This window comes from Myotis lucifugus, unplaced genomic scaffold, assembly GCF_000147115.1.
Source record: "Myotis lucifugus unplaced genomic scaffold, Myoluc2.0 scaffold_21, whole genome shotgun sequence".
Classification (NCBI taxonomy): domain Eukaryota; kingdom Metazoa; phylum Chordata; class Mammalia; order Chiroptera; family Vespertilionidae; genus Myotis; species Myotis lucifugus.
This window is the reverse complement of record NW_005871069.1, coordinates 7,379,144-7,406,292: the sequence shown is the minus strand read 5'-3', so window position 1 is coordinate 7,406,292 and position 27,149 is coordinate 7,379,144. Positions and strand designations below refer to the sequence as shown.

General features: G+C 41.0%; 1 protein-coding gene across 1 annotated transcript in view; it reads left to right on the top strand.

The window, feature by feature from the left end:
- The window catches only part of GCC2 (GRIP and coiled-coil domain containing 2), a 95,414-nt gene that overhangs the window by 49,986 nt on the left and 18,279 nt on the right, over positions 1–27,149 (top strand). Inside the window, 4 exon segments of the mRNA XM_006085745.3 lie at positions 13,728–13,828; positions 13,921–13,998; positions 14,540–14,677; positions 26,352–26,473. Of these exon segments, the coding sequence (XP_006085807.2) occupies positions 13,728–13,828; positions 13,921–13,998; positions 14,540–14,677; positions 26,352–26,473 (439 nt within the window).

Sequence of the window (27,149 nt, the reverse complement as noted above, 5' to 3'; positions counted from 1 at the left end):
TGATGGCGCCAAGCAATTGAGGCCAGCGCGGGGTGCCGGCAGCGGGTGGGAGCAGGGCAAGTGCCAGCAGCAGGTGCGAGTGCCAGGCCGGACGACAGTGCGTGGAAGCAAAGAATTTTCAGTAACCACCAGAGGCTCGCCCTGATGACAGCGACTGGCGCCCCACCTTGGTCTGGCACCCCTGCTCACCTGCTCCACCATCCGCCACAGCCAATGCTCACCTTGTTCTGCCTGCGCCACGGTCAGCGCACGTCATAGTAATTGGTTGTTCAGTTGTTCCGCCGTTTGGTCTATTTGCATATTAGGGTTTTACATATATAGATAGTCATTTTTGGTGATTTGATTCCTCTATGATTGTGAAATGTCATTTTTTTATCACTGGTAATATTCCTTTTTCTAAAGTCCACTTTGATGTTAATATTAATATAACCATTTCAGCTTTCTTTTGTTTCCTATTTACATGGCATATCTTTTCTCATTCTTTGGCTTTCAAACTACGTAAATCTGTAAAGTGTTTCTTTTTTTTTTTTTTAATGAATCTTTATTCAGATTTTTACAGATGTTCCTCTTTTTCCCCCCATACCTCCCCTCCACCTGGTTCCCACCCCACCCGATGCCCTTACCCCCCACCACTGTCCTCATCCATAGGTGTAAGATTTTTGTCCAATCTCTTCCCGCACCCCTCACACCCCCTTCCCCCCGATAATTGTCAGTCCACTCCCTTTCTATGCCCCTGCTTCTATTATATTCACCAATTCTGTTGATCAGATTTTTTTTATTGACTTAATTTTTAGATTCACTTGTTGATAGATATGTATTGTTGTCGCTTTGTTGTTCATAATTTTTATCTTTACCTTTTTCTACTTCTTCTTCCTCTTCTTAAAGAGTGCCCTTCAGCATTTCATATAATCCTGGTTTGGTGGTGATGAACAACTTTAGCTTTTTCTTGTCTGTGAAGCTCTTTCTTTGACCTTCAATTCTGAATGATAGCTTTGCTGGATAAAGTAATCTTGGTGGTAGGTTCTAGCAATTCACTTTGAATATTTCTTGCCACTCCCTTCTGGCCTGCATAGTTTCTGTTGAGAAATCAGCTGACAGTTATATGGGTACTCCCTTGTAGGTAACTAACTGTTTTTCTCTTGCTGCTTTTAATATTCTCTCTTTGTCTTTTGCCCTTGGCATTTTAATTATGATGTGTCTTGGTGTGGTCCTCTTTGTTTTTTTTTGTTTGTTTGTTTGTTTTGTTTGTTTTTTAATTGTTTTATTGCTTAAACTATTACAAAGGGTATTACATATGTCTCCTTTTTTCCCCCACCCTTGACAATCTCCTGGCCTCCCCTACCCCCCAGTGTCTTATGTCCATTGGTTAAGCTTATATGCATGCATATAAGTCCTTCGGTTGATCTCTTACCACCCGCTTCTGCCCCCCTACTCTCCCCGGCCTTCCCGCTGCAGTTTGACAATCTGTTTGAGGCAGCTCTGCCTCTGTATCTATTTTTGTTCATAAGTTTATAATGGTCTTTATTATCCATGAATGAGTGAGATCATGTGGTATTTTTCCTTCATTGACTGGCTTATTTCACTTAGCATAATGCTCTCCAATTCCATCCATGCCGTTGCAAATAGTAAGAGTTCCTTCTTTTTTACAGCAGCATAGTATTCCATCATGTAGATGTACCACAGTTTTCTAATCCATTCATCTACTGATGGGCACTTAGGCTGTTTCCAGATCTTAGCTATGGTGAATTGTGCTGCTATGAACATAGGGGTGCATATATCCTTTCTGATTGGTGTTTCTGGTTTCTTGGGATATATTCCTAGAAGTGGGATCACAGGGTCAAATGGAAGTTCCATTTTTAGTTTTTTGAGGAAACTCCATACTGTCTTCCATAGTGGCTGCACCAGTCTGCATTCCCACCAGCAGTGCACGAGTGTTCCTTTTTCTCCACATCCTCTCCAGCACTTGTCGTCTGTTGATTTGTTGATGATAGCCATTCTGACAGGTGTGAGATGGTACCTCATTGTTGTTTTGATTTGCATCTCTCGGATGATTAGTGACTTTGAGCATGTTTTCATATGTCTCTTGACTTTCTGAATGTCCTCTTTTGAAAGGTGTCTATTTAGATCCTTTGCCCATTTTTTGATTGGATTGTTTATCTTCCTTTTGTTAAGTTGCATGAGTTCCCTATAAATTTTGGAGATTAGGCCCTTATCAGATATGACATTGGCAAATATGTTTTCCCACGCAGTGGGCTTTCTTGTTGTTTTGTTGATGGTTTCTTTTGCTGTGCAGAAGCTTTTTATTTTGATGTAGTCCCATTTGTTCATTTTCTCTTTAGTTTCAAGTGCCCTAGGAGCTGTATCAGTGAAGAAATTGCTTCTGCATATGTCTGAGATTTTGTTGCCTTTGGATTCTTCTAGAATTTTTATGGTTTCTCATCGTACATTTAAGTCCTTTATCCATTTTGAGTTTATTTTTGTGTATGGTGTAAGTTGGTGGTCTAGTTTCATTTTCTTGCATGTATCTGTCCAATTTTCCCAACACCATTTATTGAAGAGATTATCTTGACTCCAATGTATGTTCTTGCCTCCTTTGTCAAATATTAATTGAGCATATCGGTTTGGGCTGATTTCTGGGCTCTCTATCCTATTCCATTGATCTATATGTCTGTTCTTGTGCCAGTACCAGGCAGTTTTGAGAACAGTGGCTTTGTAATACAGCTTGATATCTGGTATTGAGATCCCACCTACTTTGTTCTTTCTCAGGATCGCTGCAGCTATTCGGGGTCTTTTTTTATTCCAGATGAATTTTTAGAGAGTTCATTCTAGATCTGTGAAATATGCCGTTGATATTTTAATGGGAAGTATGTTGAATTTATAGATTGCTTTGGGTAGTATGGACATTTTATTGATGTTGATTCTACCAATCCATGAACACGGTATGTTCTTCCATCTGTTTATGTCTTCCTCTATCTCTTTTTTCAACGTCCTGTAGTTTTCTGAGTAGAGGTCTTTTGCCTCTTTAGTTAAGTTTATTCCTAGGTAGCGTAATATTTTTGGTGCGATGGTAAATGAGATTTTTTTTTAGTCTCTGTTCCTGAAAGTTCACTATTGGTGTATAGAAATGCCATAGATTTCTTGGGGTTAATTTTGTATCCTGCTACATTGCCAAATTCATGTATTAAGCCTAGTAGTTTTTTTATGGAGTCTTTAGGGTTTTGTATGTATAATATCATGTCGTCTGCAAATAAGGACAGTTTTACTTCCTCTTTTCCAATTTGGATGCCTTTTATTTCTTCTTCTTGTCTAATTGCAATGGCTAATACTTCCAGTACTATGTTGAACAGGAGTGGTGAGAGTGGGCATCCCTGTCTTGTTCCTGTTCTTAGGGGAAATGGTGTTAGTTTTTGTCCATTGAGTATGATGTTGTCTGTGGGCTTTTCATATATGGCTTTTATTATGTTGAGGTACGATCCTTCTATTCCCACCTTGCTGAGAGTTTTTATCAAAAATGGGTGTTGGATTTTGTCAAATGCTTTTTCTGCATCAATTGATATGACTATGTGGTTTTTTCTTTCAATTTGTTTATGTGATGTATCACGTTTATTGATTTTCGGATATGGTACCATCCTTGCATCCCTGGGATAAATCCTACTTGGTCATGGTGTATGATCTTTCTGATGTACTGCTGGATCCGCTTTGCTAAGATTTTGTTGAGGATTTTGGCATCTATGTTCATGAGGGATATTGGCCTGTAATTCTCTTTCATTGTGTTGTCTTTACCTGGTTTTGGTATTAGGGTGATGCTGGCTTCATAGAATGAGCTTGGAAGTGTTTCTTCCTCTTGAATTTTTTGTAGTAGTCTGAGGAGGATAGGTTTTAGTTCTTCCTGAATATTTGGTAAAACTCCCCTGTGAAGCCGTCTGGTCCTGGGCTTTTGTTTGATGGAAGCTTTTTGATGACTGCTTCAATTTCTTCCATAGTTATTGGCCTATTGAGATTTTTAGATTCTTCCTGATTGAGTTTTGGAATGTTGTATTTTTCTAGGAAGTTGTCCATTTCCTCCAGGTTGTCTAGTTTGTTGGAGTAGAGTTGTCCATAGTATTTTTTAACAATCATTTGTATATCTGCGGGGTCTGTTGTTATTTTGCCTCTATCATTTCTGATTTTGTTTATTTGGGTCCTCTCTCTTTGCTTCTTGGTGAGCCTGGCTAGAGGTTCATCAATCTTGTTTATCTTTTCAAAGAACCAGCTCTTGGTTTCATTGATTTTATGTATTGTTTTTTTGGTCTCTATGTCATTTATTTCTGCTCTAATCTTTATTATCTCCTTCCCTCTGCTCACTCTGGGGTTTTCTTGTTGCTCTCTAATTCTTTGAGATGTAGAGTTAGATGATTTACTACCGTTTTTTCTTGTTTTTTGAGATAGGCCTGTAGAGTTATAAACTTCCCTCTCAGGACTGCTTTCATTGTGTCCCATAGGTTTTGGATTGTTGTGTTTTCATTGTCATTGGTTTCCAGGATGTTTTTAATTTCTTCTTTGATCTCATTGGTAACCCAATCAATATTTAATAAAATGCTATTCAGCTTCCAAGTGTTTGAGTATTTTGGGTTGTTTTTATTGTAGTTTATTTCTAACATTATGCCATCGTGGTCTGAGAAGATGCTTGGTATGATTTCAATCTTCTTGAATTTGAGGAGACTTTGTTTGTGACCTAATATGTGGTCTATTTTTTAATATGTTTTATGAGCACTTGAGTAGAATGTATATTCCATGGCTTTGGGGTGAAGTGTTCTGAAGATGTCAATTAAGTCCATCTGATCTAGTGAGTCATTTAGGATTGCTGTTTCTTTGCTGATTGTTTGTCTAGAGGATTTATCCAGTGGTGTCAGTGGTGTATTAAAGCCCCCTACTATGATTGTATTGTTGTAGATCTCTCCTTTGATATCTTCCAGGAGTTTTTTTTATGTATTTGGGTGCTCCTGCATTGGGTGCATATATGTTTATCAGGGTTATATCTTCTTGTTGTATTGATCCCTTTAGTATTATGAAGTGGCCTTCCTTATCTCTTGTTATGGCCTTCACTTTGAGGTCTATTTTGTCTGATATAAGTATTGCTACCCCAGCTTTTTTTTCATTTCCATTTGCCTGAAAGATATTTTTCTATCCCTTCACTTTCAGTCTGTGTGAGTCCCTTCTTCTGAGGTGGGTCTCTTGTAGACAGCAAATGTATGGGTCATGTTTTTTTATCCATTCAGCCACTCGATGTCTTTTGGTTGGAGCATTTAGTCCATTTACGTTTAAAGTTATTATTGAATGGTACTTGTTTGTAGCCATTTCTATTTTTTGTGGCTGTTTTCTTTCTGAGCTTGTTATTTCTTCTTTTTACACCAGTCCCTTTAGCATTTCTTGCATTGCTGGCTTGGTGGTGATAAACTCCCTTAGCCTTTTTTTGTCTGTGAAGCTTCTTATTTCCCTTCTATTTTGAATGATAGCCTTGCTGGATAGAGTATTCTTGGATTCAGTCCTTTGCTTTGCATCACTTTGTAAATTTCTGTCCATTCTTTTCTGGCCTGATGTGTTTCTGTTGAGAAATCGTTTGATAATCTGATGGAGGATCCTTTGTAGGTAACTCTCTGTTTCTCTCTTGCAGCCTTTAAGATTCTCTCTTTGTCTTGTACATTTGCCATTGTTATTATGACGTGTCTTGGTGTGGGTCTTTTGGGGTTCATCTTGCCTGGGACTCTCTGTACTTGTGTAACTTTTTTCTTCCCCATATCTGGGAAGTTTTCTGTCATTATTTCTTCAAATAGATTTTCTAATCCTTGCTGCTCTTCTTGTCCTTCTTGCAGCCCTATTATTCGTATGTTGTTTTGTTTCATGTTGTCCCATAGCTCCCTTAGGCTCTCCTCCTGTCTTTTAATATTTTTCTCCAATTGCAGTTCAGTTTGTGTGTGTTTTGTTTCCCTGTCTTCTAATTTGCTAATTTGTTCCTCCGCTTCTCCTAGTCTACTGTTGAAACTTTCAATGGTGTTTTTTATTGCAGCTATATCACTCTTCATTTCTTCTTGGTTCTTACATAATTTATTGATTTTTTCATCTGTTTCTTCTTGCTTCTTGCATAAGTTGTTGATTTTTTTCCTCCATCCGGTTTATGCATTCTAGGACCCTTAATCTGAATTCTTTTTCTCACTTAGCTGCTTTTCTGATGAGTCCTCCTTTTCTTTCCTTTGGGGGTTTCTTTGTCTACCCATGTTTGATCTCACCGACATATCTAGATGTTGAGTCGTTCAGTGGCTGCTCCCTGGGTGGCAGTGGCTCCTCGGGCTGTGGTTGTTCCTCGGGCGGTTGTGGTAGCAGCTGCTCCTCAGTTGGCAGCAGCTTCTGTGGTGGGTGCTGTTCATCGCTGTGGTGGCTCCTCTGGCTGGTGGGGGAGGCTTCACACACAGCTGCTGTTCTTCAGACAGAGGGTGTGGTGATCAGGAGGCTGCTGTTCCTTGAATCCTCTTTGGATTCCTCTTATTTGGGGTTCTCTTCGCTTCCTGGACTTGTAAGTCTATTTCTTTCACCAGGTAGGGGAAGTTTTCTGTCATTATTTCTTCTAATAGGCTTTCAATATCTTGCTCTCTCTCTTCTTCTGGCACCCCTATAATACGGATGTTGGTACGTTTGAAGTTGTCCCAGAGGCTCCTTACACTATCTTCATATTTTGGGATTCTTTTTTCATTTTGCTTTTCTGGCTGGGTATTTTTTGCTTCCTCGTATTTCAAATCTTTTACTTGATTCTTGGGATCCTCTAGTCTGCTAGTGGATCTCTGTATATTATTCTTTATTTCAGTCAGTGTATGCTTAATTTCTGACTGGTCCTTTCCATTTTTTTGGCATTCTCATTAAGATCCTTGAAGGTCTCACTAAGTTCCTCGGAGGTTTGTAGAAGACTCTTGAGTAACCTTATAACTGTGGTTTTGAACTCTATATCCAGTAGTTTGCTTTCCTCCATTTCTTTCATTTGTGACATTTTCTTTGTCTTTGCATTTTGGCTGCTTCCCTGTGTTGATAGAGTGGCTTTCTGTGCTAGGTGTCCTATAGGGCCCAGTGGCTCAGCCTCCACAATCACCTGAGGTGGACATTCTTGGTGCACCCCTTTGTGGGCTAGATGCACAGTCTTGTTGTAGTTAAGCCTTGACTGCTCTTGGAATCTCTGGGAGGAAATGACCTCCAGGCCAATTGACTGTGAGGACCTGCTGTGTCTATAGTGGAAGTACTGCTGTGCTGGAGACACCCTTATGGGGCAGGACTTGCTTCAGTGGGGCTTTGGTGCTCACTGAGTCTGCCTCTTGAGTGTGTCACTTATGGATGTGAGGAGTTTAAATCTGACCACTGGGTACACTGGCTCCTGGATCTCCAAGGAGGTGCAAAGTCAGCTACTGGGTGAGTCCACCCTGCAGGATCTACAGCGAGATCTGCAGATTTCTCCTCTTTGTTTGGGGTTTGGAAGTTTTGGAGCTCTCTGACCCAGCTGCAGTTTGTTAGGTAAGGCTTTGAACGGACAGGCGATTCATTTGCACCGCTGCGCACAGCTTTGGTGGGGTTGTAAATTGGGTGGGGCGGGGTCTCAGAGAATCACCAGGGCGGAGCAAACAGCAATGGCTGTCCATCAGCCCTGTCCGCGTCTCCGGGTCTCCACGTCCCCGAGTCCCCGAGTCCCGCACCCCCACAGTAACAATGATCCCTGTGAACAGCTCTGCGAGAAAGCCACCCTCGCTTTCTCACCCGCTGCCAGACAGTCCACTTTCTCCCTGTAGGAGTCTGGGTCCCCAGAGTCTCGCCGGAAATGGGTTCAGTGCAGTCGGGGAGCTTGTATCTCCCTTCCGATTGAAAAAAACCGCATACCCAGTTGCAGCCCGTTTCGCATGCCTTTGTACCTCTGCTCTTGGTGCCTCCGCACCTCCTACCCAGTCTAAATGCACTTTTTTCTTTCCTTCTAGTTGTAGAACTTCCACTCAGCCAGCTTTCCCGTTGTTCTGGATGATAGCCGTTTTGTCTTTTAGTTGTAGTTTTGATGTGGTTGTGGGGGGCGGCATGTACAGGTATATACCTTATGCCGCCATCTTCTAAAGCTGTAAAGTGTTTCTTAAGTATGTAGTTGAGTCTTGTTTTTCTCTCCAAGGTGACAGTCTGTTATTTAATTGAGATGTTTAAGCTATTTATTTTTTATTTATTTATTTTTTTAAATATATTTTATTAATTTTTTAAAGAGAGGAAGGGAGAGGGATAGAGAGCTAGAAACATGGATGAGAGAGAAACATCGATCAGCTGCCTCCTGCACGCCCCCCACTGGGGATTTGCCCGCAACCAAGGTACATGCCCTTGACCGGAATCGAACCTGGGACCCTTGAGTCCGCAGGCTGACGCTCTATCCACTGAGCCAAACCCGTCAGGGCCAGGCTATTTATTTTTAATAATTATATGATTCCGTTTAAATCTATCACCTTGCTATTTGTTTGCTGTTTGTCTTACAATTTCTTAACCTTTTACTCTCTTTCTGCCATCTTTTGAATTAATTATTTTATATTGTTTTATCTCTTTTATTAGCTATACCAATTTGTTAGATTTTAGTGGTTGCTTTATGGTTTATAGTGTACATCTGGAACTTAATAGAGATTACTTTCAAGTAGATTAAACCACTTTATCCTATATAATAAAAGGCTAATATGCAAATCGACTGAACTGCGGAACAACTGGTCACTATGAAGCTCACTGACCACCAGGGGGCAGACGCTCAACGCAGGAGCTTCCCCCTGGTGGTTAGTGTGCTCCCACAGAGGGAGTGCCGATGAGCCAGAAGCCGGGCTCACAGCTGGCGAGCCCAGCAGCGGTGGCAGGAGCCTCTCCTGCGTCTGCAGCAGCGCTAAGGATGTCTGACTGACACTTAGGCGGGGAGCGATCCTAAGCTGTCAGTCGGACATTCCCCAAGGGCTCCCGGACTGCAAGAGGGCACAGGCCGGGCTGAAGGACCTCCATCCTGGAGTGCACGAATGTGGTGCACTGGGCCTCTAGTCCTATCTAATAAAAGAGAAACATGCAAATTGACCATACCCCCGAACTCTTCCCATTGGCTAATCAGCAGGATATGCAAATTAACTGCCAACCAAGATGGAGGCCGGCAGCCAGGCAGCTGAAGCGAACAGGAGGCTTGCTTGCTCCAGTGACAGAGGAAGCCAAGGTTCCCGGCCTGCGGCAGCCCAGCTCTGAGCTCCGGATGCAACAATGTTGCAATTATAGAAGCTAAACAAGCTCCAGATATCTGCTTTCAGCCAGCAGCGGGCTTAGAGCGGCAGTGATGGCAACAGAGTTTCAATTATAGAAGCTAAACAAAGCCCAGATATCTGCTTTCAGCACCCGAGGCCTCAAGCTGGAGCCGGCCTCAGAGCTAAAGCTGGCTCTCAGCTCCAGTGACAGCCATAGAAAGTAAATAAATCCCAGAATAAAAAAAAAGAAAAGAAAAAAAGGAGAGGCTGGGGGCTTCAGTCACCCGCCAGCCTGAAAACGGCCCTCAGCCCCTCATCCAGACTGGCCAGGCACCCCAGTGGGGACCCCCACCCTGAAGGGGGTGTGACCAGCTGCAAACAGCCATCAGCCTGTCATCCAGGCTGGCCAGGCACCCCAGTGGGGACCCCCACCCTGAAGGGGGTGCGGGCAGCCTAAAAACAGCCATCAGCCCGTCATCCAGGCTGATCCGGGACACCCTTCAGGGCAAACCAGCCGGCCCCCACCCGTGCACCAGGCCTCTATCCTATACTACAGGCAGGGCGGGACAGCACAAGCTGCCATCCGGGCCCCATGTGCAGCCCTGGGCAGCGGGGCATAAACACCGCCCCCAGCCGGGACCCCTATGTGCCACCTGAGCCCCCAGCCGGGAACCCCGTGCCGCCTAAGCCCCGCACTGCTAAGCCCCGCCCCCAGCTGGGACCCTATGACTATTGGAGAGCAGGAAAGTGTCGCTGGGGCCAGGGTCGCTGTGGTGATCCGGCCATCGGTAAGTAGAAAAGTTCGGCCTGTAGGCAGCCCCCAGCTGCGCCTGATCTGGGAGCAGGAAAGCCCGGCCTGTGGGCAGCCCCAAGCTGGGCCTGATCCAGGAGCAGGAAAGCCCAGCCTGCGGGCAGCCCTCAGCTGGGCCTGCTCCCCGGTCGCCATGGGGATCCGGGAGCAGGAGAGCAAGCCCAGCCTGCAGGCAGCTCCAAGCTGGGCCTGCTCCCCCGTCGCCATGGCGATCCTGGAGCAGGAAAGCCCGGCTTGCAAGCAGCACCCCCATCCTGGCCATAGCTCAAGGAAGAGTACAGCATGCAGTGGAGGCCAGGACCTGAGAGATCAACACAGAGGGGCTCCTGCTCCAAGCCTCCATGGTGTGGCTGGGGGCAGGCCCCCAGCAGACACACACACACACACACACACACACACACACACACGGGACGCCTGCTCCGAGCCTCTGCTGCCAGACTGTGGCCATCAGTAGGACATCCACTGAGGGCTCCCGGACTGTGAGAGGGGCAGGCTAGGCTGAGGGAACCCCCACCCCCCAGTGCACGAATTTCGTAAACCGGGCCTCTAGTATATTATATAAGAATCTTACAATGGCACTCTTTATTTGTCTCCTCTTTTCTCCTTTGTGCTGTTTTTGTCATACATTTTCATTCTACATGTGTTATAATACATTGTTGTTATTTTTGTTTGAAAATAGTTATCTTTTATAGGTCAGTGAACAGTGGCCCACAGCCCAGTTGTCTATTTTTATAAATAAAAGTTTTGTAGAAACACAACTATGTTCATTTGTTTATGTCATTTTTTACAACTTTCATGCTGCAACATCACAGTTGAGTAATTGTCACAGAAACTGCATGACCTGCAAGCCTATAATATTTATTATCTGACCATTTTAGTGTTTATCAACCCATTTTAAAGAAATGAAAAACTTAGAGAATTTGTTTTTAATATTCAGCCACATGTTTATCATTCTGGTGCTCTTCACTCCTTCATATATATCCCAATTCTGTCCAAAAGGTATAACTTTCCTCATGCCTGAAGAACTTCCTTTAATACATCTTTTGACACAGGCTACAGGCATTGAATTCTCTTGTGTTTCATTTGTCTGAAAACAACTTTAACCTGCCTTCCTTTTTGAAGGATACTTTTGCTGGGTATAGAGCTTTAAGATGTGCATTTGTGCATTTTTTCCTTGTTTGTATCGTGTTTATGATATATTGAACTTCTTTGATTTATGGAGTTTTTATAGTTTTCTTCAGGTTTGTCATAATTTTGGTGATTATTTTCCTTAATATTTTGTATATAAACCTCCCGTTCTTTTCTTTTCCCAAGAATCCAATTACACACATTAGACCACTGATAAAGTCCTAGAACTCAGTCATAATCTATTCATTTTTTCCTTCACTTTCCTTTTTCTTTCTTTTTTTTTATATTCTGAGCTTATTTATAGATTGTTTACATTATTATGTCTTTCAATTCTCTCACCTGCAGTGTCTATCTAATCTGTTAATTGTATTTGGTGACATTCTCACTTTAGATACTGTATTTTTTATCTCCAGAAGTCCCATTTGTTTTGTTGTTTTTATTTTTCATTTATTTCTACTTTATGTTCATGTTTTTATTTAAGTTCTTAAGAATGTTGTAGCTATTTTAATTTCATTGTTTGCTAATTTCACCATTTCTGTAATTTCTCGTTCTATTTCTATTGATTGGGTGGGGTTTTTTCTGTTTATGAGTAATGTTTTCCTGCTTTTTTTTATGGGAAATAATTTTTTAATTGGATGTGAATTTGACATTTTTGAATGCTAAAATTTTTATATACATTTGAAGAGTTAAATTTTGTATGACAAGAAGTTATTTGTGGATCAGTTTTATCCTTTTGTGGCTTGTTTTTCATCTTCTTTAGGACAAGTGTAGAATAGCCTTTCCTATCGATCTAGTTCAGTCCCAATATTAAGGTGGGAATCATCTGAGGACTACTGAGTGCCCATGTACTCAACAACATTTCTTACTGTAGCTGGTAGGAATATGAACAATTTATAGTGCTGTATAAAATCTGAGAATTACTCAGATTACAGCTCTCTATGCATTATTTTGTTCCTGTTAATCTTTGCAACTCAGTAAGACCTCTGCTCTGTTTGGGATTCCCTTCCTGCACCATAGTTTAAAAATTGCTTCAGGCAGAGAACAGGGACTATATAATAGGGCTTTTACCTCATTTGTTGTTTACCTCCTTTTAGGGATCACAGTACTACACTGCTTACTGTCCAATGTCAGAAGACAGGTTTTTTTCACATATTTGTTCAGGTTTCTTTTTTATTATTTAAAGAAAAAATGGAAGTCATTAAATGTCATTGTCTTATTTTTTTTTTATCACCCCTCTCCCCTTTGGCAATCATCAGCTTGTTCTCTATATTTGTGGGTCTGTTTTTTTTGTTTGTTTGTTTGTTTGTTGTTGTTTTATATCACATATAAGTAAAATCATATAGTATGTATCTTTCTTTTTTTAAAAAAAATATATTTTATTGATTTTTCACAGAGAGGAAGGGAGAGGGATAGAGAGATAGAAACATCGATCAGCTGCCTCCTGCATACACACACCCCCCCACACACACACACACACACCGGGGATGTGCCCGCAACCAAGGTACATGCCCTTGACCGGAATCAAACCTGGGACCCTTTAGTGTGCAGGCTGACACTCTACCCACTGAGCCAAACCGGTTAGGGCAGTATTTATCTTTCTTTGTCTATCTTATTGCACTTAGTATAACACCCTGTAGGTCCATCCATGTTGTCACAAATGGCAAGATTTTGTTCTTTTTTATTGCTGAATAATATTCCATTGTGTGTGTGCGTGTGTGTGTGTGTGTGTGTGTGTGTGTGTGTGTGTGTGTACTAGAGGCCCGGTGCACAATATTTGTGCTTGGGTGCGGTCCCTAGGTCGATTGGAGGCTGGGCCAGCCGGGGGAGTGGGGCCAATGGGGGCCCAGATCAGGCTGGTTGGCTACCGCAGTGCATGTTATAGCCAACGGTTGTTCTGGTCGTTCTGGTCATTCTGCCATTCTAGTCGCTAGGCTTTTATATATATAGATTATTGTATTACTTTTTATACGAACAACTTTAAACCCACTTTTGCCCTGTTCTATATATACTAAAATATTTACAAATGAATGTACTAGTATATCTTGTAAAAAAAAATAAAAGAAGAAGGAGGGGGAGGGGAAGAGCAGGTGAGGCTATAGGTCAGGGGTTGGCAAGCTTGTTTTATAAAGGGCCAGGCCATAAATGTTTTATTTTCAGGTCATGTAGTCTCTATCATGTTAGTCAAGTTTACTATTTATTGTTGCACTAAAGCAGCCTTAAAAATGATATGTAAATAAATGAGCCTGTGTTTTAATAAAATTATTCACAGAAACAGACAGCAGCCAGATTTGACCTGTGGGCCTGACTGGGTGAAATAAGATTGGCCATGTGTTGGTAATTGTTAAAGCCAGGTAATGGGCACAGTAGTGTTTATTGCACTATCATCACGACTGTCATTTATGTCTGAAATGTTCCATAATAAAAAGTGAAGACAAGTTTCTTTAAAAGATTGGTTAAAGAAAAGACTTGTCACTTGTTTATTTAAATACATTCATGAAAATAATTTCATCTCTTCTGAAATTGTTTCTTAATACTAGCTTCACTACAGACTTCATTGCAACAATATGAAGAAAACAACACCAAAATCAAGCAATTGCTTATGAAAACCAAGGAAGAACTGGCAGATTCAAAGCAAGCAGTATGTTAATTCCTCACTTTCACATTTTAATACTTATAGTGTATTTATGAATAACTTCTTTTTTAAATTTAACCAAGATTCTTATTCTGTAGGAAACTGATCACTTAATGCTTCAAGCATCTTTAAAGAGTGAGCTAGAGGCAAGCCAGCAGCAAGTAGAAGTCTATAAAGTAAGATTCGTTTTACTTTTTAAGATTTAGAAAAATTTTTCCATGTAGAAGTAAAATACCATTTAGGGATTTTGCTAAATATTATTGTATATCAATCATACACATAGTTGGCCCTTCATAGCTGCGGGTTTTGCATCCTCAGATTCAACCAACCATCTGCAGATGTGAAGAGCCAACTGTATGCATTGTTCTATGCCATTTTATATTAAGGGCTTGAGCATCCACGGATTTTGTAACACTGGGTTTCGGGAACCAATCCCCCACAGATACTGGGTGGGGGGTCAGTTGAATCCCCCCCCCCGCCGCCCAAATATAGTTCCATTGAACTATAACATATAGTCTGGAATTCTTTTTCATGATTTTTTTTTTAAGGAAACCTAATTTATTAAGAAAAATGTTTCAATAATAAATAATTCTAATATTTCTGTCACTTAATTATTTGAAACTCATGTCTCTAAACTCAAGTTTATGTTTAAAGAAAGTCTGTTTAACAAGTGAAAATCATATTTGCTAGAAATTAATTAAAAGATTTTGCCTCCAGATTCAGCTGGCTGAAATAACATCTGAGAAACACAACGCTCACGAACACCTGAAGGCCTCTGTAGACCAGCACCAGCGCGCCCTGAGCGTATACCAGCAGAAAGTGGCAGCCCTTCAGGAAGAGTGCCGTGCTGCCAAGGTTTGTTCCTCACCCAGAAGCAGCATGTCAGAGACGCTGTTACCCACTGGGTAGCACTTCACTTGAGGGCTGTGGTCTGGCTTTTTAGTGTTTGCTGTCATTTAAGAACACTTACTAAATGAATACCAGATTCAGCTCATCTGACCCTAACCCCAACCCCATCACAACCCTGTTACATGGATAACTCTTTCTTTGCTAAGAGGAAAGACATGCATACATGTTGTTTTCACTCCAACTTTGTTTTATAATTTCCATGTGTAAGAAAGTTACCGTTCTAAAGTTTTTATTAGAGAAGTGTTACAGTTCTTTCTGAGGGCTAAATGATTATAAAATATTCTAGTAGAATGGGGTTTGGGGCCTACTTACTTGCATACAAAACAGAAACAGTACAGTAGCTTTGTTAGAGGATAAAACTCTTATCTGTGTGTTCTTGGCAGAAGGGTCATGGGAGTTTACAGATCATTGCAGGAAAGTGGAAATCCTAGAATTTAATTTTTTCACTTTCTTGAAAACTGAAGTGCAAGTAACTTAATTTCTTTGAATTATTTTTCTTGTATTTATTTATTTATTTATAAATCTTTATTGTTGAAAGTATTACATATGTCCCCATTTTTCCCCCATTGACCCCTACAGCCCACCACTGCCACCCACCCCAGGCCTTCACTATCCTATTATCTGTGTCCGTGGGCTATGCATACGTGCATACAAGTTCTTTGGTTGATCACTTCCCTTCCCCACCTTCCCACAAGGTTCCACAGTCTGTTCTGTGTTTCTATGTCTCTGGATCTATTTTGTTCATCAGTTTATTTTGTTACTTAGATTCCACATATGAGTAAGATCATGTGTCTTTCTCTGACTGGCTTATTTCCCTTAGCATAATACTCTCCAGGTCCCTCCATGCTGTCTCAAAGGGTAAGAGATCTGTCCTTTTTCCTGCTGCATAGTAATCCATGGTATAAATGTACCACAGCTTTTTTATTCATTCATCTACTGTATACAAGGGGGTTTCCATATCTTACCTATTATAATTGTGCTGCTATGAACATAGGGGCACATACATTCGTTCTGATTGGTGTTTCAGGTTTCTTAGGATATATTCCTAGAAGTGGGATCACTGGGTCAAATGGCAGTTCCATATTTAATTTTTTGAGAAAACTTCATATTGTTTTCCATAATGGCTGCACCAGTCTGCATTCCCACCAGCAGCATACTAGGACTCCCTTTTCTCCACATCCTGACCACCACTTGTCATTTGTTGATTTGTTGATGGTAGCCATTCTGACAAGTGTGAGGTGATACTTCATTGACGTTTAAATTTGCATCTCTCTGATGATCAGTGACTTTCAGCATTTTTTCATGTCTCTGGGCCATCTGAATGTCCACTTTGTCGAGTGTGTATTTAGGTCCTTTGCCCATTTTTCAATTGGATTGTCTTTCTTTTGTTAATTTGTATGAGTTTCTTATATATTTTGGATATTAACCTTTTATCAAATGTATCATTGCCAAATATGTTCTCCCTACAGTGGGCTACCTTTTCATTTTGTTGATGGTTTCTTTTTGCTGTGCAAAAGCTTTTAATTTTGATATAGTCCCATTTGTTTATTTTCTCCTTAGTTTTCTTTGCCCTAGGACTGTGGTCGGCAAACTGCGGCTCGCGAGCCACATGCGGCTTTTTGGCCCCTTGAGTGTGGCTCTTCTTAAGCCTTAGGAGTACCCTAATTAAGTTAATAACAGTGTACCTACCTATATAGTTTAAGTTTAAAAATTTTGGCTCTCAAAAGAAATTTCAATCGTTGTACTGTTGATATTTGGCTCTGTTGACTAATGAGTTTGCTGACCACTGCCTGGGGAGATGTATCCATAAACATATTGCTACAAGAGATGTCCGAGATTTTGCTGCCTATGGTTTCTTCTAGCATTTTTATGGTTTTACATTTATGACTTTTTATTGCTTTTGGGTTTATTTTTGTGTATAGTGTAAGTTGTTTGTCTAGTTTCACTTTTTTGCATGTATCTGTCCAATGTTCCTAACACCATTTATTGGAGAGATTGTCTTGACACCATTGTATGTTCTTATGTCCTTTGTCAAAAATTAATTGAGCATAATGGCGTGGGTCGATTTCTGGCATCTCTGTTTTGTTCCATTAATCTTTATGCCTATTCTTGTGCCATTACCAGGCTGTTTTGATTACAGTGGCTTTGTAGTATAATTTGATATCTGATATTGTGATCCCTCCAACTTTGTTCTTCTTTCTCAAGATTGCTGAAGGTATTCCAGGTCTTTTTTTAATTCCATATAAAATTTTGGAGACTTTGTTTTAGGTCTGTGAAATATGCCGTTGGTATTTTAATAGGGATTCCATTGAATCTATAGATTGCTTTGAGTAGTATGAACATTTTAGTGATGTTAATTCTACTAATCCATTAACACAGTATATTCTTTAAATTGTTTATATCTTCCTCTATCTCTTTTTTCCACGTCCTGTAGTTTTCAGAGTACAGGTCTTTTACCTCCTTGGTTAAGTTTATTCCTAGGTATCTTAATTTTCTTGTTGTACTGGTAAATGAGTTTTTGTTTATTTGTTTAGTTTCTCTTTCTGTGAGTTCTTTATTGGTGTATAGAAATGCCATAGGTTTCTGAGTGTTAAGTTTATATCCTGCTACATTGCTGAATTCATTTATTAAATCTAGTAGTTTTTTGGTGGAGTCATTAGGGTTTTCTATGTACAATATCATGTCATCTGCAAATGATGAGAGTTTTAGTTCCTCTTTTCCAATTGAGATGCCTTTTATTTCTTCTTGTCTGATCACTATGGCCAGTACTTCCAGTGCTATGTTGAATAAGAAGGGTGAAAGTGGGCATCCCTGTCTTGTTCCTGTTCTTAGGGGAAATGGTTTTAGTTTTTGCCCATTGAGTATGATGTTGGCTGTAGGCTTGTCATATAACGCTTTTACTATATTGAAGTATGATCCCTCCATTCCCACTTTGCTGACAGTTTTTATCAAAAACGGATGTTGGATTTTGTCAAATGCTTTTTATGCATCAATTTATATGGTCATATGATTTTTGTCTTGCAATCTGTTAATGTGCTGCATCACATTTATTGATTTGCGGATATTGTACTGTTGTAATGTCCCCCGCAAATCACACAAGGATGCCTCAAGAAGTCGAATTAAGGAGTCACATTTATTGCAAATCCGGGACTACAAGGGGGCCATGCACTCCAAATCTCGCAGTAATTACCTAGCCCCAACACCAGATTTATATAGGCAAAAATCACAAAGGTATTGATTACATCTCAGGGTTTGAAATGAGGAACCTGGTTTGCAAAAAAGCAGTTTACAGAAGCAGAATTGAGCAAGTTAGTTAAATTATAGTTTTGGGTCTCCAGATCACTGAATCCACGGAAACACATTGCCTGGAGCCATGGGTTTTAGGACCACTGAGTTGACAGGAACACGTTATCTGGAGCCACTGAGGCAATTTAGAGTAATTGTGCAGTCCTGGTCTTGGGACCACTGAGTCAACCGGAACACATTATCTGTAGCCACTGAGGCAATTTAGGATAATTGTGCTGTTCTGGTTCCCAGGTACAGAAGAATGTGCTTTCTAAAACCAGTGAGATCACAATCAATGGGATATTCAAACCACCAACAACGGAGGATTCAGTCAATTGGGGTAGCATACATAAGTTCAGAAAATCAAAGTAACTTTTCTATTGTTAAACAAAGCAAATAAGTACAGAAGCCAAACAGCAGGGTTAAAGTTAAACTACAGTTTCTACCTGAGATGATTGCTACCATACTTCAGTACCAGCTTTGCATCACTGGAATAAATCCCACTTGGTCATGGTGTATGAACTTCTTCAGGTATTGCTGGATGCAATTTGCTAATATTTTGTTGAGGATTTTAGCATCTATGTTCATCAGGGATATTGGCCTGTAATTATCTTTCTTTGTAGTGTCTTTATCTGGTTTGGGATTAGAGTAATGCTGGCCTCATAGAAAGAGCTTGGAAGTGTTCCTTCCTCTTTAATTTTTTGGAAGAGTTTGAAGAGGACAGGTGTTATTTCTTCTTTGAATGTTGGGTAAAACTCCCTGTGAAGCCATCCAGACCAGCCCTTTTGTTTGCTAGAAGATTTTTTATTATTGCTTCAATTTCATCAGTAGTTATTGGCCTTTCAGGTTTTCTGATTCTTCCTGATTGAGTGTTGGAAGATTGTATTTTTCTAGGAATATGTCCATTTCGTCCATGATGTCTCGTTTGTTGGAATGGAGTTGGTCATAGTATTTTGTTTCTAATCCTTTGTATTTTTGTGGGGTCAATAGTTACTTCACCTCTTTCCTTTCTGATTTTGTTTATTTGCGTCCTCTCTTTCTGTTTCTTTTTTTTTTTTAATATATATATATATATATTTTTATTGATTTCAGAGAGGAAGGGAGAGGGAGAGAGAGATGAAAACATCAGTGATGAGAGAGATTCATGGATTGGCTGCCTCCTGCGTGCCCCGCACTGGGGATCGAGCCCACAACCTGGGCATGTGCCCTTGACCAGAATCGAACCTGGGACCCTTCAGTCCATAGGCCGACGCTCTATCCACTGAGCCAAACCGGATAGGGCTCTCTTTGTTTCTTTCTTTTTTTTTAATATATATTTTATTGATTTTTTACAGAGAGGAAGGGAGAGAGATAGAGAGTTAGAAACATCGATGAGAGAGAAACATCGATCAGCTGCCTCCTGCACATCTCCCACTGAAGATGTGCCCGCAACCCAGGTACATGCCCTTGACCGTAATCGAACCTGGGACCTTTCAGTCTGCAGGCCGACACTCTATCCACTGAGCCAAACCGGTTTCGGCCTCTTTGTTTCTTGATGGGTCTGGCTAGAGGTTCATAAATCTTGTTTATCCTTTCAAAGAACCAGTTCTTTTGTATTTTTTGTGGTCTCTATGTCATTTATTTCTGCTCTGATCTATATGATTTCCTCCCATCTACTTACTCTGAATTTTTCATGTTGCTCTTTTTCTAATTCTTTAAGTTGTAGGGTAAGATAACTTATTACAAGTTTTTCTTGTTTTGTTTTGTTTTTACGTAGGCCAGTAGCCCTATGAACTTCCCTCTCAGGACTGCTTTCACTGTGCCCCATAGATTTTGGATTGTTGTGTTTTCATTGTTATTTGTTTCCAGGATGTTTTTCATTTCTTCTTTGATCTTTTTGGTAACCCATTCACTGTTTAATAGCATGCTATTTAGCCTCCATGTGATTGAATGTTTTTTAGTATTTTTATTGTACCTGATTTCTAATTTCATGCCATTGTGATCTGAGAAGATGCTTGATATGATTAAAATCTTCTTGAACTTGTAGAGATTTAGTTTGTGTCTTAGCCTGTGGTCTATCTTTGAAATTTTCCTATGTACATTTGAGAAAAATATATATTCTGTAGCTTTGTGGTGAAATGTTCTGAAAATGTCAATTAATTCCATCTGATCTATTGTACTGATTAGGATTGCTGTCTCCTTCTTGATGTTTTGTCTAGAATATCTATATTGTGATGTCAATGGGGCGTTAACGTACCCTGCTATGATTGTATTGCTGTCAATCTCTCCCTTTATCCTCCAGAAGTTATTTATATATATTTAGGTGCTCCTATATTGGGCCCATATGTTTACTAGAATTATGTCATCTTGTTGTATTGATCCCTTTAGTATTATGCAGTGGCCTTCATTATCTCTTGTTATGGCCCTCACTTTGAGGTCTATTTTCTCAGACATAAGTATTGCTACCCCAGCTTTTATTTCATTTTCATTTACCTGAAGAATTTTGTCCATCCCTTCACTTTTTCTGGGTGAATCCTTTGTTCTTTGTTGAGGTCGGTCTCTTGTAGACAGTATATAGTTGGGTCATGTTTTTGTATCCATTCATTCACCCTATGTCTTTTGACTGGAGCATTTACTCCATTTACATTTAGAGTTATTATTGATAGGTATTTATTTATTGCAATTTTTGTTCTGTATGCCTGGGCTTCTCTCTCTATTTCTTCTTCTCATTAGAGCAGTCCCTTTAGGACAGCGGTTCTCAACCAAGGGTTGCGAGCCCTTTGGCGGTTGAACGACCCTTTCACAGAGGTCGCCTAAGACCATCCTGCATATCAGATATTTTACATTACGATTCATAACAGTAGCAACATTACAGTTATGAAGTAGCAACGAAAATAATTTTATGGTTGGGTCACAACATGAGGAACTGTATTTAAAGGGCCAGAAGGTTGAGAACCACTGCTTTAGGATTTCCTGTAGTGCAGGTTTGGTGGTGATAAGCTCCTTTAGCCTTACTTTGTCTGGGAAGCTCCTTTTTATTTAGCTCTTCTTCTGGAGAATTATCTTGTTCTTTCTTTTGGTGGTTGTTTTTATTGTCTCCCCATTTTGGCTGGCTGTTTGGGTTTGTGACTGTATATTAAGTAGATCTGCTACGCTTTCCAATGTCAAATGCTGTTTCTGACTGATTAGATCAGGCAAATATTCAAAGCCTCCAGAGACCTGCCTCTACCTGCATAATGATTGGATTCAGTTTTGAGAATCATCCACAGGTGGGGCAACAGTTTTTCCAACAGAGTGGGGCAATTGCCTGGAGGTGAAATGTTATTCTCGGTCTCTTAATTGGCCTCAGAAACTCCACAAGCTGGGGCAAGGGGTTTTCCAATAGGGTGGGTTAACTATCTTTCCCCCAGCGAAAAAACTGCCTGTATAGCAAATGTCTGCATCAGAAAGATGTCCCCTGCATTGTGAGGGAATCACTCAGCACAGGAAACTGGAGTGTGTGCCTTCCGAGCTCTAATCCCAGATCCCCCAACCCTGGCTTCTTCTAGTCACACAGCTCCAGTCTACTCTGCCCTCCCTTTGCCAGAATCCAAGGTGAGTGGGTGCACACGAAATTCTGTGCATAGCCCTTTAAGAGGGTGCCTGCATTTCCAACCATCTCTCCCTAGCAGACAGTAACCCTGCTGCTTTCTGCAGCCAGATGCTATGTGGGCACCTTTCTCAGTTCTGGTGCTCTCTGCTTGGGGACCCAGCTTGGGGTTTAGACCCCAGAGGGCAACCCCCTACAGCTGAGATACCCCTCTGTACCTTCAGCTGCTGTCTGTGGCAGTCCAACCAGCCCTTTCTCACCTCCGCCCTTCCACTCACTATGTGGTCTCCACTTTCTGTCCTTGGTTATCAGGGTTCTCTCCAGCTAGTCTTCAGTTGATTATTCAGGATGGTGGTTTTTTTTAAAATTATAATTGTAATTCCACATTGGTCCTGGGAACATGTCTGTGGAGCATCCATTGACTTTGTAGCCAGTTTTAATCTCTGCTTTTCTTGTATTTATACAAAGAGGATACACCATACATGAAAATCTTCCTAAATTTCTAAAGGCAAATAGTGTCATTATAAAATGTATGGATAGTAAATTATTCTACCAGGTGTCAACAAATTGTCATTAGTGCCAATTTCACACCAACAAGAATCATCACTTTGGGGTGCAGTGAAGAAAATCTTTATTCAGTGCAAACAGCTCAGTTGTGATACAGCATGACTATAACAACAGTACTGCTGTGAAGGCAGCCCTGGGAAGAGGCAACAGTTGGCCAGGCCCCTCTTCTGCTAGGCAGCTCTGTTCTGCTCCTCACTGGTCTGCTTTGCCCTGTGCTGGTCTGGTCCACTCTGTTCCAATGAGGCATTTTTGGTGGTTTAGCTTAGCTGGTGAAATGCACTCTTCAGTGGAATGGAAAAGTGTGGCCTCAGAGCCAGAGAGGAGCTGACTTATATAGAAAGGAGTCCATGCCCCTAGTTCCTAATTAGTCTATCCTCATGCAAATGAGGACTCCAAGTCCTTGATTGGTCTAAAAGGCAATTCCTAATTGGTCAGAAAAGAGCTGTTTCTCTTTTCAGTTGGACTAGGGAAAGCCTTAGTCCAATTGGTTAAAACAGGATTCCAGGAATTCCTATAAGATAGGCTGGCTCAGGTGGCAGAAGCACATGCAGGCAGACAGTTCAGTGTAGAGGCAGTTAGTTCAGGGCAGGTTTCTGCCTGATGTGCAGTTTGCATGAGGGACCCTTTTGTAGAAATGGCTGTTAGGCCTGTTTTTTACTGATTGATTTGTGGGGGGAGGGAGAGGGAGAAACATCAGTTGTTGTTCCACTTATTTATGCATTCATTGGTTGATTCTTATATTTGCCCTGACTAGGATCGAACCCATAACCTTGATGTATTGGGATGATGCCCTAACCAACTGAGCTGTCAGGCCAGGGCTAGGCTGTTTTTTATTTTTATTTTAATTTAATTTCTCTCTCTTTTTTAAAAATCTTTATTGTTGAGAGTATTACTGATGTCCCTCTTTCCCACCTTGCCCCCTCCACCTGGTTCCCACCCAGCCCCAGGCCCTCACCACCCTACTGTCTGTGTCCACAGGTAAGATCTTTGGTTAATGTCTTACCCCACCCCTTCCCCCCTTACCTCTGAGATTCATCAGTTTGTTCCAAGTTTCCATGCCTCTGGTTCTATTTTATTCATCAGTTCATTTTGTCCATTAAATTTCTTGTTCACTTTTATTGATTTATAGATTCAGTTGTTGGTAGATATGTATTTATTGCCATTTTATTGTTCATGGTTTTTATCTTTTTTTTCTTCTTCTTCCTCTTCTTAAAGAATACCCTTCAACATTTCATGTAATACTGGTTTGGTGGTGATGAACTCCTTTAGCTTTTTCTTGTCTGTGAAGCTCTTTATCTGACCTTCAATTCTCAGTAAGAGTTTTGCTGGGTAGAGTAATCTTGGTTGTAGGTCCTTGTTATCATCACTATGAATATTTCTTGCCACTCCCTTCTGGCCTGCGAAGTTTCTGTTGAGAAATCAGCTGACAGTTGTATGGATGCTCCCTTGTAAGTAACTAACTGCTTTTCTGTTGCTGCTTTAAAGATTCTTTCTTTGTTTTTAACCCTTGGCCTTTTAATTATGATGTGTCTTGGTGTGGGCCTCTTTGGGTTCCTCTTGTTTGGGACTCTCCACACTTCCTGGACTTGTAAGTCTATTCCTTTCACCAGGTAGGGGAAGTTTTCTGTCATTATTTCTTCAAATAGGTTTTCAGTATCTTGCTATCTTCTCCTTCTGGCACCCCCATGATGCAAATGGTATGCTTGAAGTTGTGCTAGAGGCTCCTTAAACTATCTCCATATTTTTGGATTCTTTTTTCTTTTTGCTCTTCTGATTGGGTGTTTTTTGCTTTCTCGTATTCCAAATTGTTTATTTGATTCTGGTACTACTCTACTGTTAAATCCCTCTAAATTTTTCTTTATTTCAGTTAGTGTATGCTTAATTTCTGATTGGTCCTTTTCCGTGTCTTTGACATTCGCACTAAGATCCTCAAAAGTCTCACTAAGTCCCATGAAGATCCTTGAGTAACCTTATAACCGTGGCTTTGAACCCTATATCCAGTAGTTTGCTTGGTTCCATTTCTTTCATTTGTGACATGTTTCTTTGTCTCCACATTTTGGCTGCTTCCCTGTGTTTGTATCTATGTATTAGGTAGAGCTGTTATGTCTCCTAGAATTGGTAGAGTAGCCTTGTGTAGTAGTTGTCCTGTAGGGCCCAGTGGCTCAGCCTCCCTAGTCATCTGAGCTGGGCATTCTAGGTATGCCCCTGTGTGGGCTGTATGCAGTCTTATAGTTAAGACTTGATTGCTGTTGGTGTCACTGGGAGGAAGTGACCTCCAGGCCACTTGGCTGTGAGGACCAACTTCAACTACAGTGGGAGAGCTGCTGTGCAGGAAACACTCCTATGGAGCAGGACTTGCTTCAGTGGGGCTGGGTGCTCACTGAGTCTGCCTCTTGAGTAGGTCACTTGTGGATGTGTAGAGTTGTAATCTGCTATGGTTTGAAGCTGTCCACCAGGTGCACAGGCTCTAGGGCCTTCAGGGAAGTTCAAAGTCAGCCAGTGCCTGGGGCTATCCGGCAGGAGCTACAGAGGGATCTACAGATGGCTGTTATTTGCATTGGGCTTGGAGGTGCCCAGGTTAGGCCCAGCTGTGAAGCAAGGCAGGGTGGTGCTAGTGCCAGGTCTTGGGCCTTTTATTGATAGGTTTGGGGCACACTGTCACCAGCTACAGCTTGTTTAAGAGATTTTAGCAAAGTCTGAAGCCTGCGCCCGGTCTGGCCATTCATATGGAAAAGCTGCTACAAACAGCTTGTGTGGGACTGCAAATTGGATGGGGTGGGATCTCAGGGAATTCCCAGGGCAGAACTAACAGTATGCTCCAGGCTGATGGAGACTCAAATATGTCTGCCAGTCAGCCTGTGACAGGGAAGGTCCCAGGACAGGAACACTGTCCCCTGTGAGCACTCCTGTCTGGTAGAAAGCCACCCCTGAGTTTCTGCCCCGATGCCAGACAATCCAGTTCCTCCCTGTATGTGTCTGGGTCCCCTAAAGCTGCCCAGTGCTGGAGCTCAGAGTGATCAAGTCAGTAAGTTCGTGTACTGGCCCTTTAAGAGGAACACCCGGGTCTCTAGCAGCCTCTGTGTCACTCAGCCACAATTCCTGCTGGTTTCTATAATCCATGGTTATAGGGACTTCTCTCCCCATCTCTGGGAGCCTGGGCTGGGAGGTTTGGTGTGGGGCTAGGACGCCTTGCTCCACGCTGATAGCCTCCACAGAGACGATCTCGCTTCGATTAAATAAAGGGCACACAAGAGCGTTGGACCAACCCCTTCAGCTCCTCCACCCCTCCTACCAGTCTCAAAGTACTTTCTTATTTATTTCTCTAGTTGTAGGACTTCCATTCAGCCAGCTTTCAGGCAGTTCTGAATGATGGTGGTTCTGTATTTTAGTTGTAATTTTGATTGGTTGTGGGAGGCAATGAGTACAGGCTTTCACCTACGCCAAGATCTTCTAGGCTTTGTACTTTAAAATTTGAGCCATTATTTTTCACCCTGAGAGAAAAATAAATCTGCCTCTCAGGGTGAAACTGAGGAAGCTAAACAAGAAAGGTAAAGTCTGAATTATAGGAAACATGCAGGGTTTTTCTCCCCATGGTACATTCTCCACCCAGTAGGTTGAAAATCCTACTTGGATTTCTTTTGACTGGTATTTAGCCACCAGGAGCCCTTCTTAATAGGTATCTTCTTTCTCGGTCCACACAGGGAATAAAACATGGTAGATGCATATCTCTAGTTAGACAAAATTACATCATTCAAAATCTTTTAAAAAGTGTAAGACCAAGCACAATTTTTAGCTGAAGTTAATAATTAGGGGCTAAAAGGTGTTAGCCATTGTCCTCATTTTCAAAAACAAGTTGTCATCTTAATGCATTACTCTCTGAAAGACAATAGAGGATCATGTTACAATAGAAAATGCGCCCAGCCATCGTGGCTCAGTGGTTGAGAGTCAACCTATGAACCAGGAGGTTACGGTTCAATTCCCAGTCAGGACACATGCCTGGGTTGTGGGTTCAATCCCCAGTGTGGGGTATGCAGGAGGCATCCAATCAATGATTCTTTCTCATCATTTATGTTTCTCTCTCTCACTCCACCTCCCTTCCTTTCTGAAATCAATAAAAAAATATATATGTGTGTATATATATATATATTTTTTTTTAAAGAAAATGCAATAGAAAATTTTTCTCTCTTTTAAATATTATAGGTGGAACAAGCTGCTATAACCTCTGAATTTGAAAGCTACAAAGTCCGAGTTCATAATGTTCTGAAACAACAGAAAAATAAATCTGCCTCTCAGGGTGAAACTGAGGAAGCTAAACAAGAAAGGTAAAGTCTGAATTATAGGAAACGTGCAGGGTTTTTCTCCCCATGGCACATTCTCCACCCAGTAGGTTGAAAATCCTACTTGGATTTCTTTTGACTGGTATTTTGCATGTAATCAGCAACGAGAAAGGTATTGGCTTCACTGTGTTCCAGACAGCAGCAGGGGAAGGTCACTGTGAAAAGCACTGTTACAAACTCAAAAATATGTGTAAAGGAAACAGTGAAACCAGGCTACAGGCTTTGAAATACAGGCATAATATTTTCACCTTGCAGTAGAATCTGGTCATAGTGAAACACAGACAAAGTTACATTGTAAGTTTCCCAATCTTGAAAGTTTAGAAATACAAGAATGAAAAGGTTTACATGATATACTTATTCACCATTAATTATGCTAAACAGAAGTTTCCTAAAATTTTACTTATTTCACAAGTTTTAAATTAAGTACTAAATTTTTGGTCTAGAATTGGATTTTCTTAAGTTTATGATCATCTCAGTTACTATTTCAATAGTGTATTGTTTAATGCTTTCTTAAAACTAACATACTTTTGTAAATTATTTTAAAATATGCTAGGAATAAATGATAGGGCATTCTACAGCATGTGTATTTTCTTTTTATAAGTAGAAGTTCAGTGTTAAAGCAGTTTTACATTTGACTCTTACTGTTCCAAATAGAACTAAA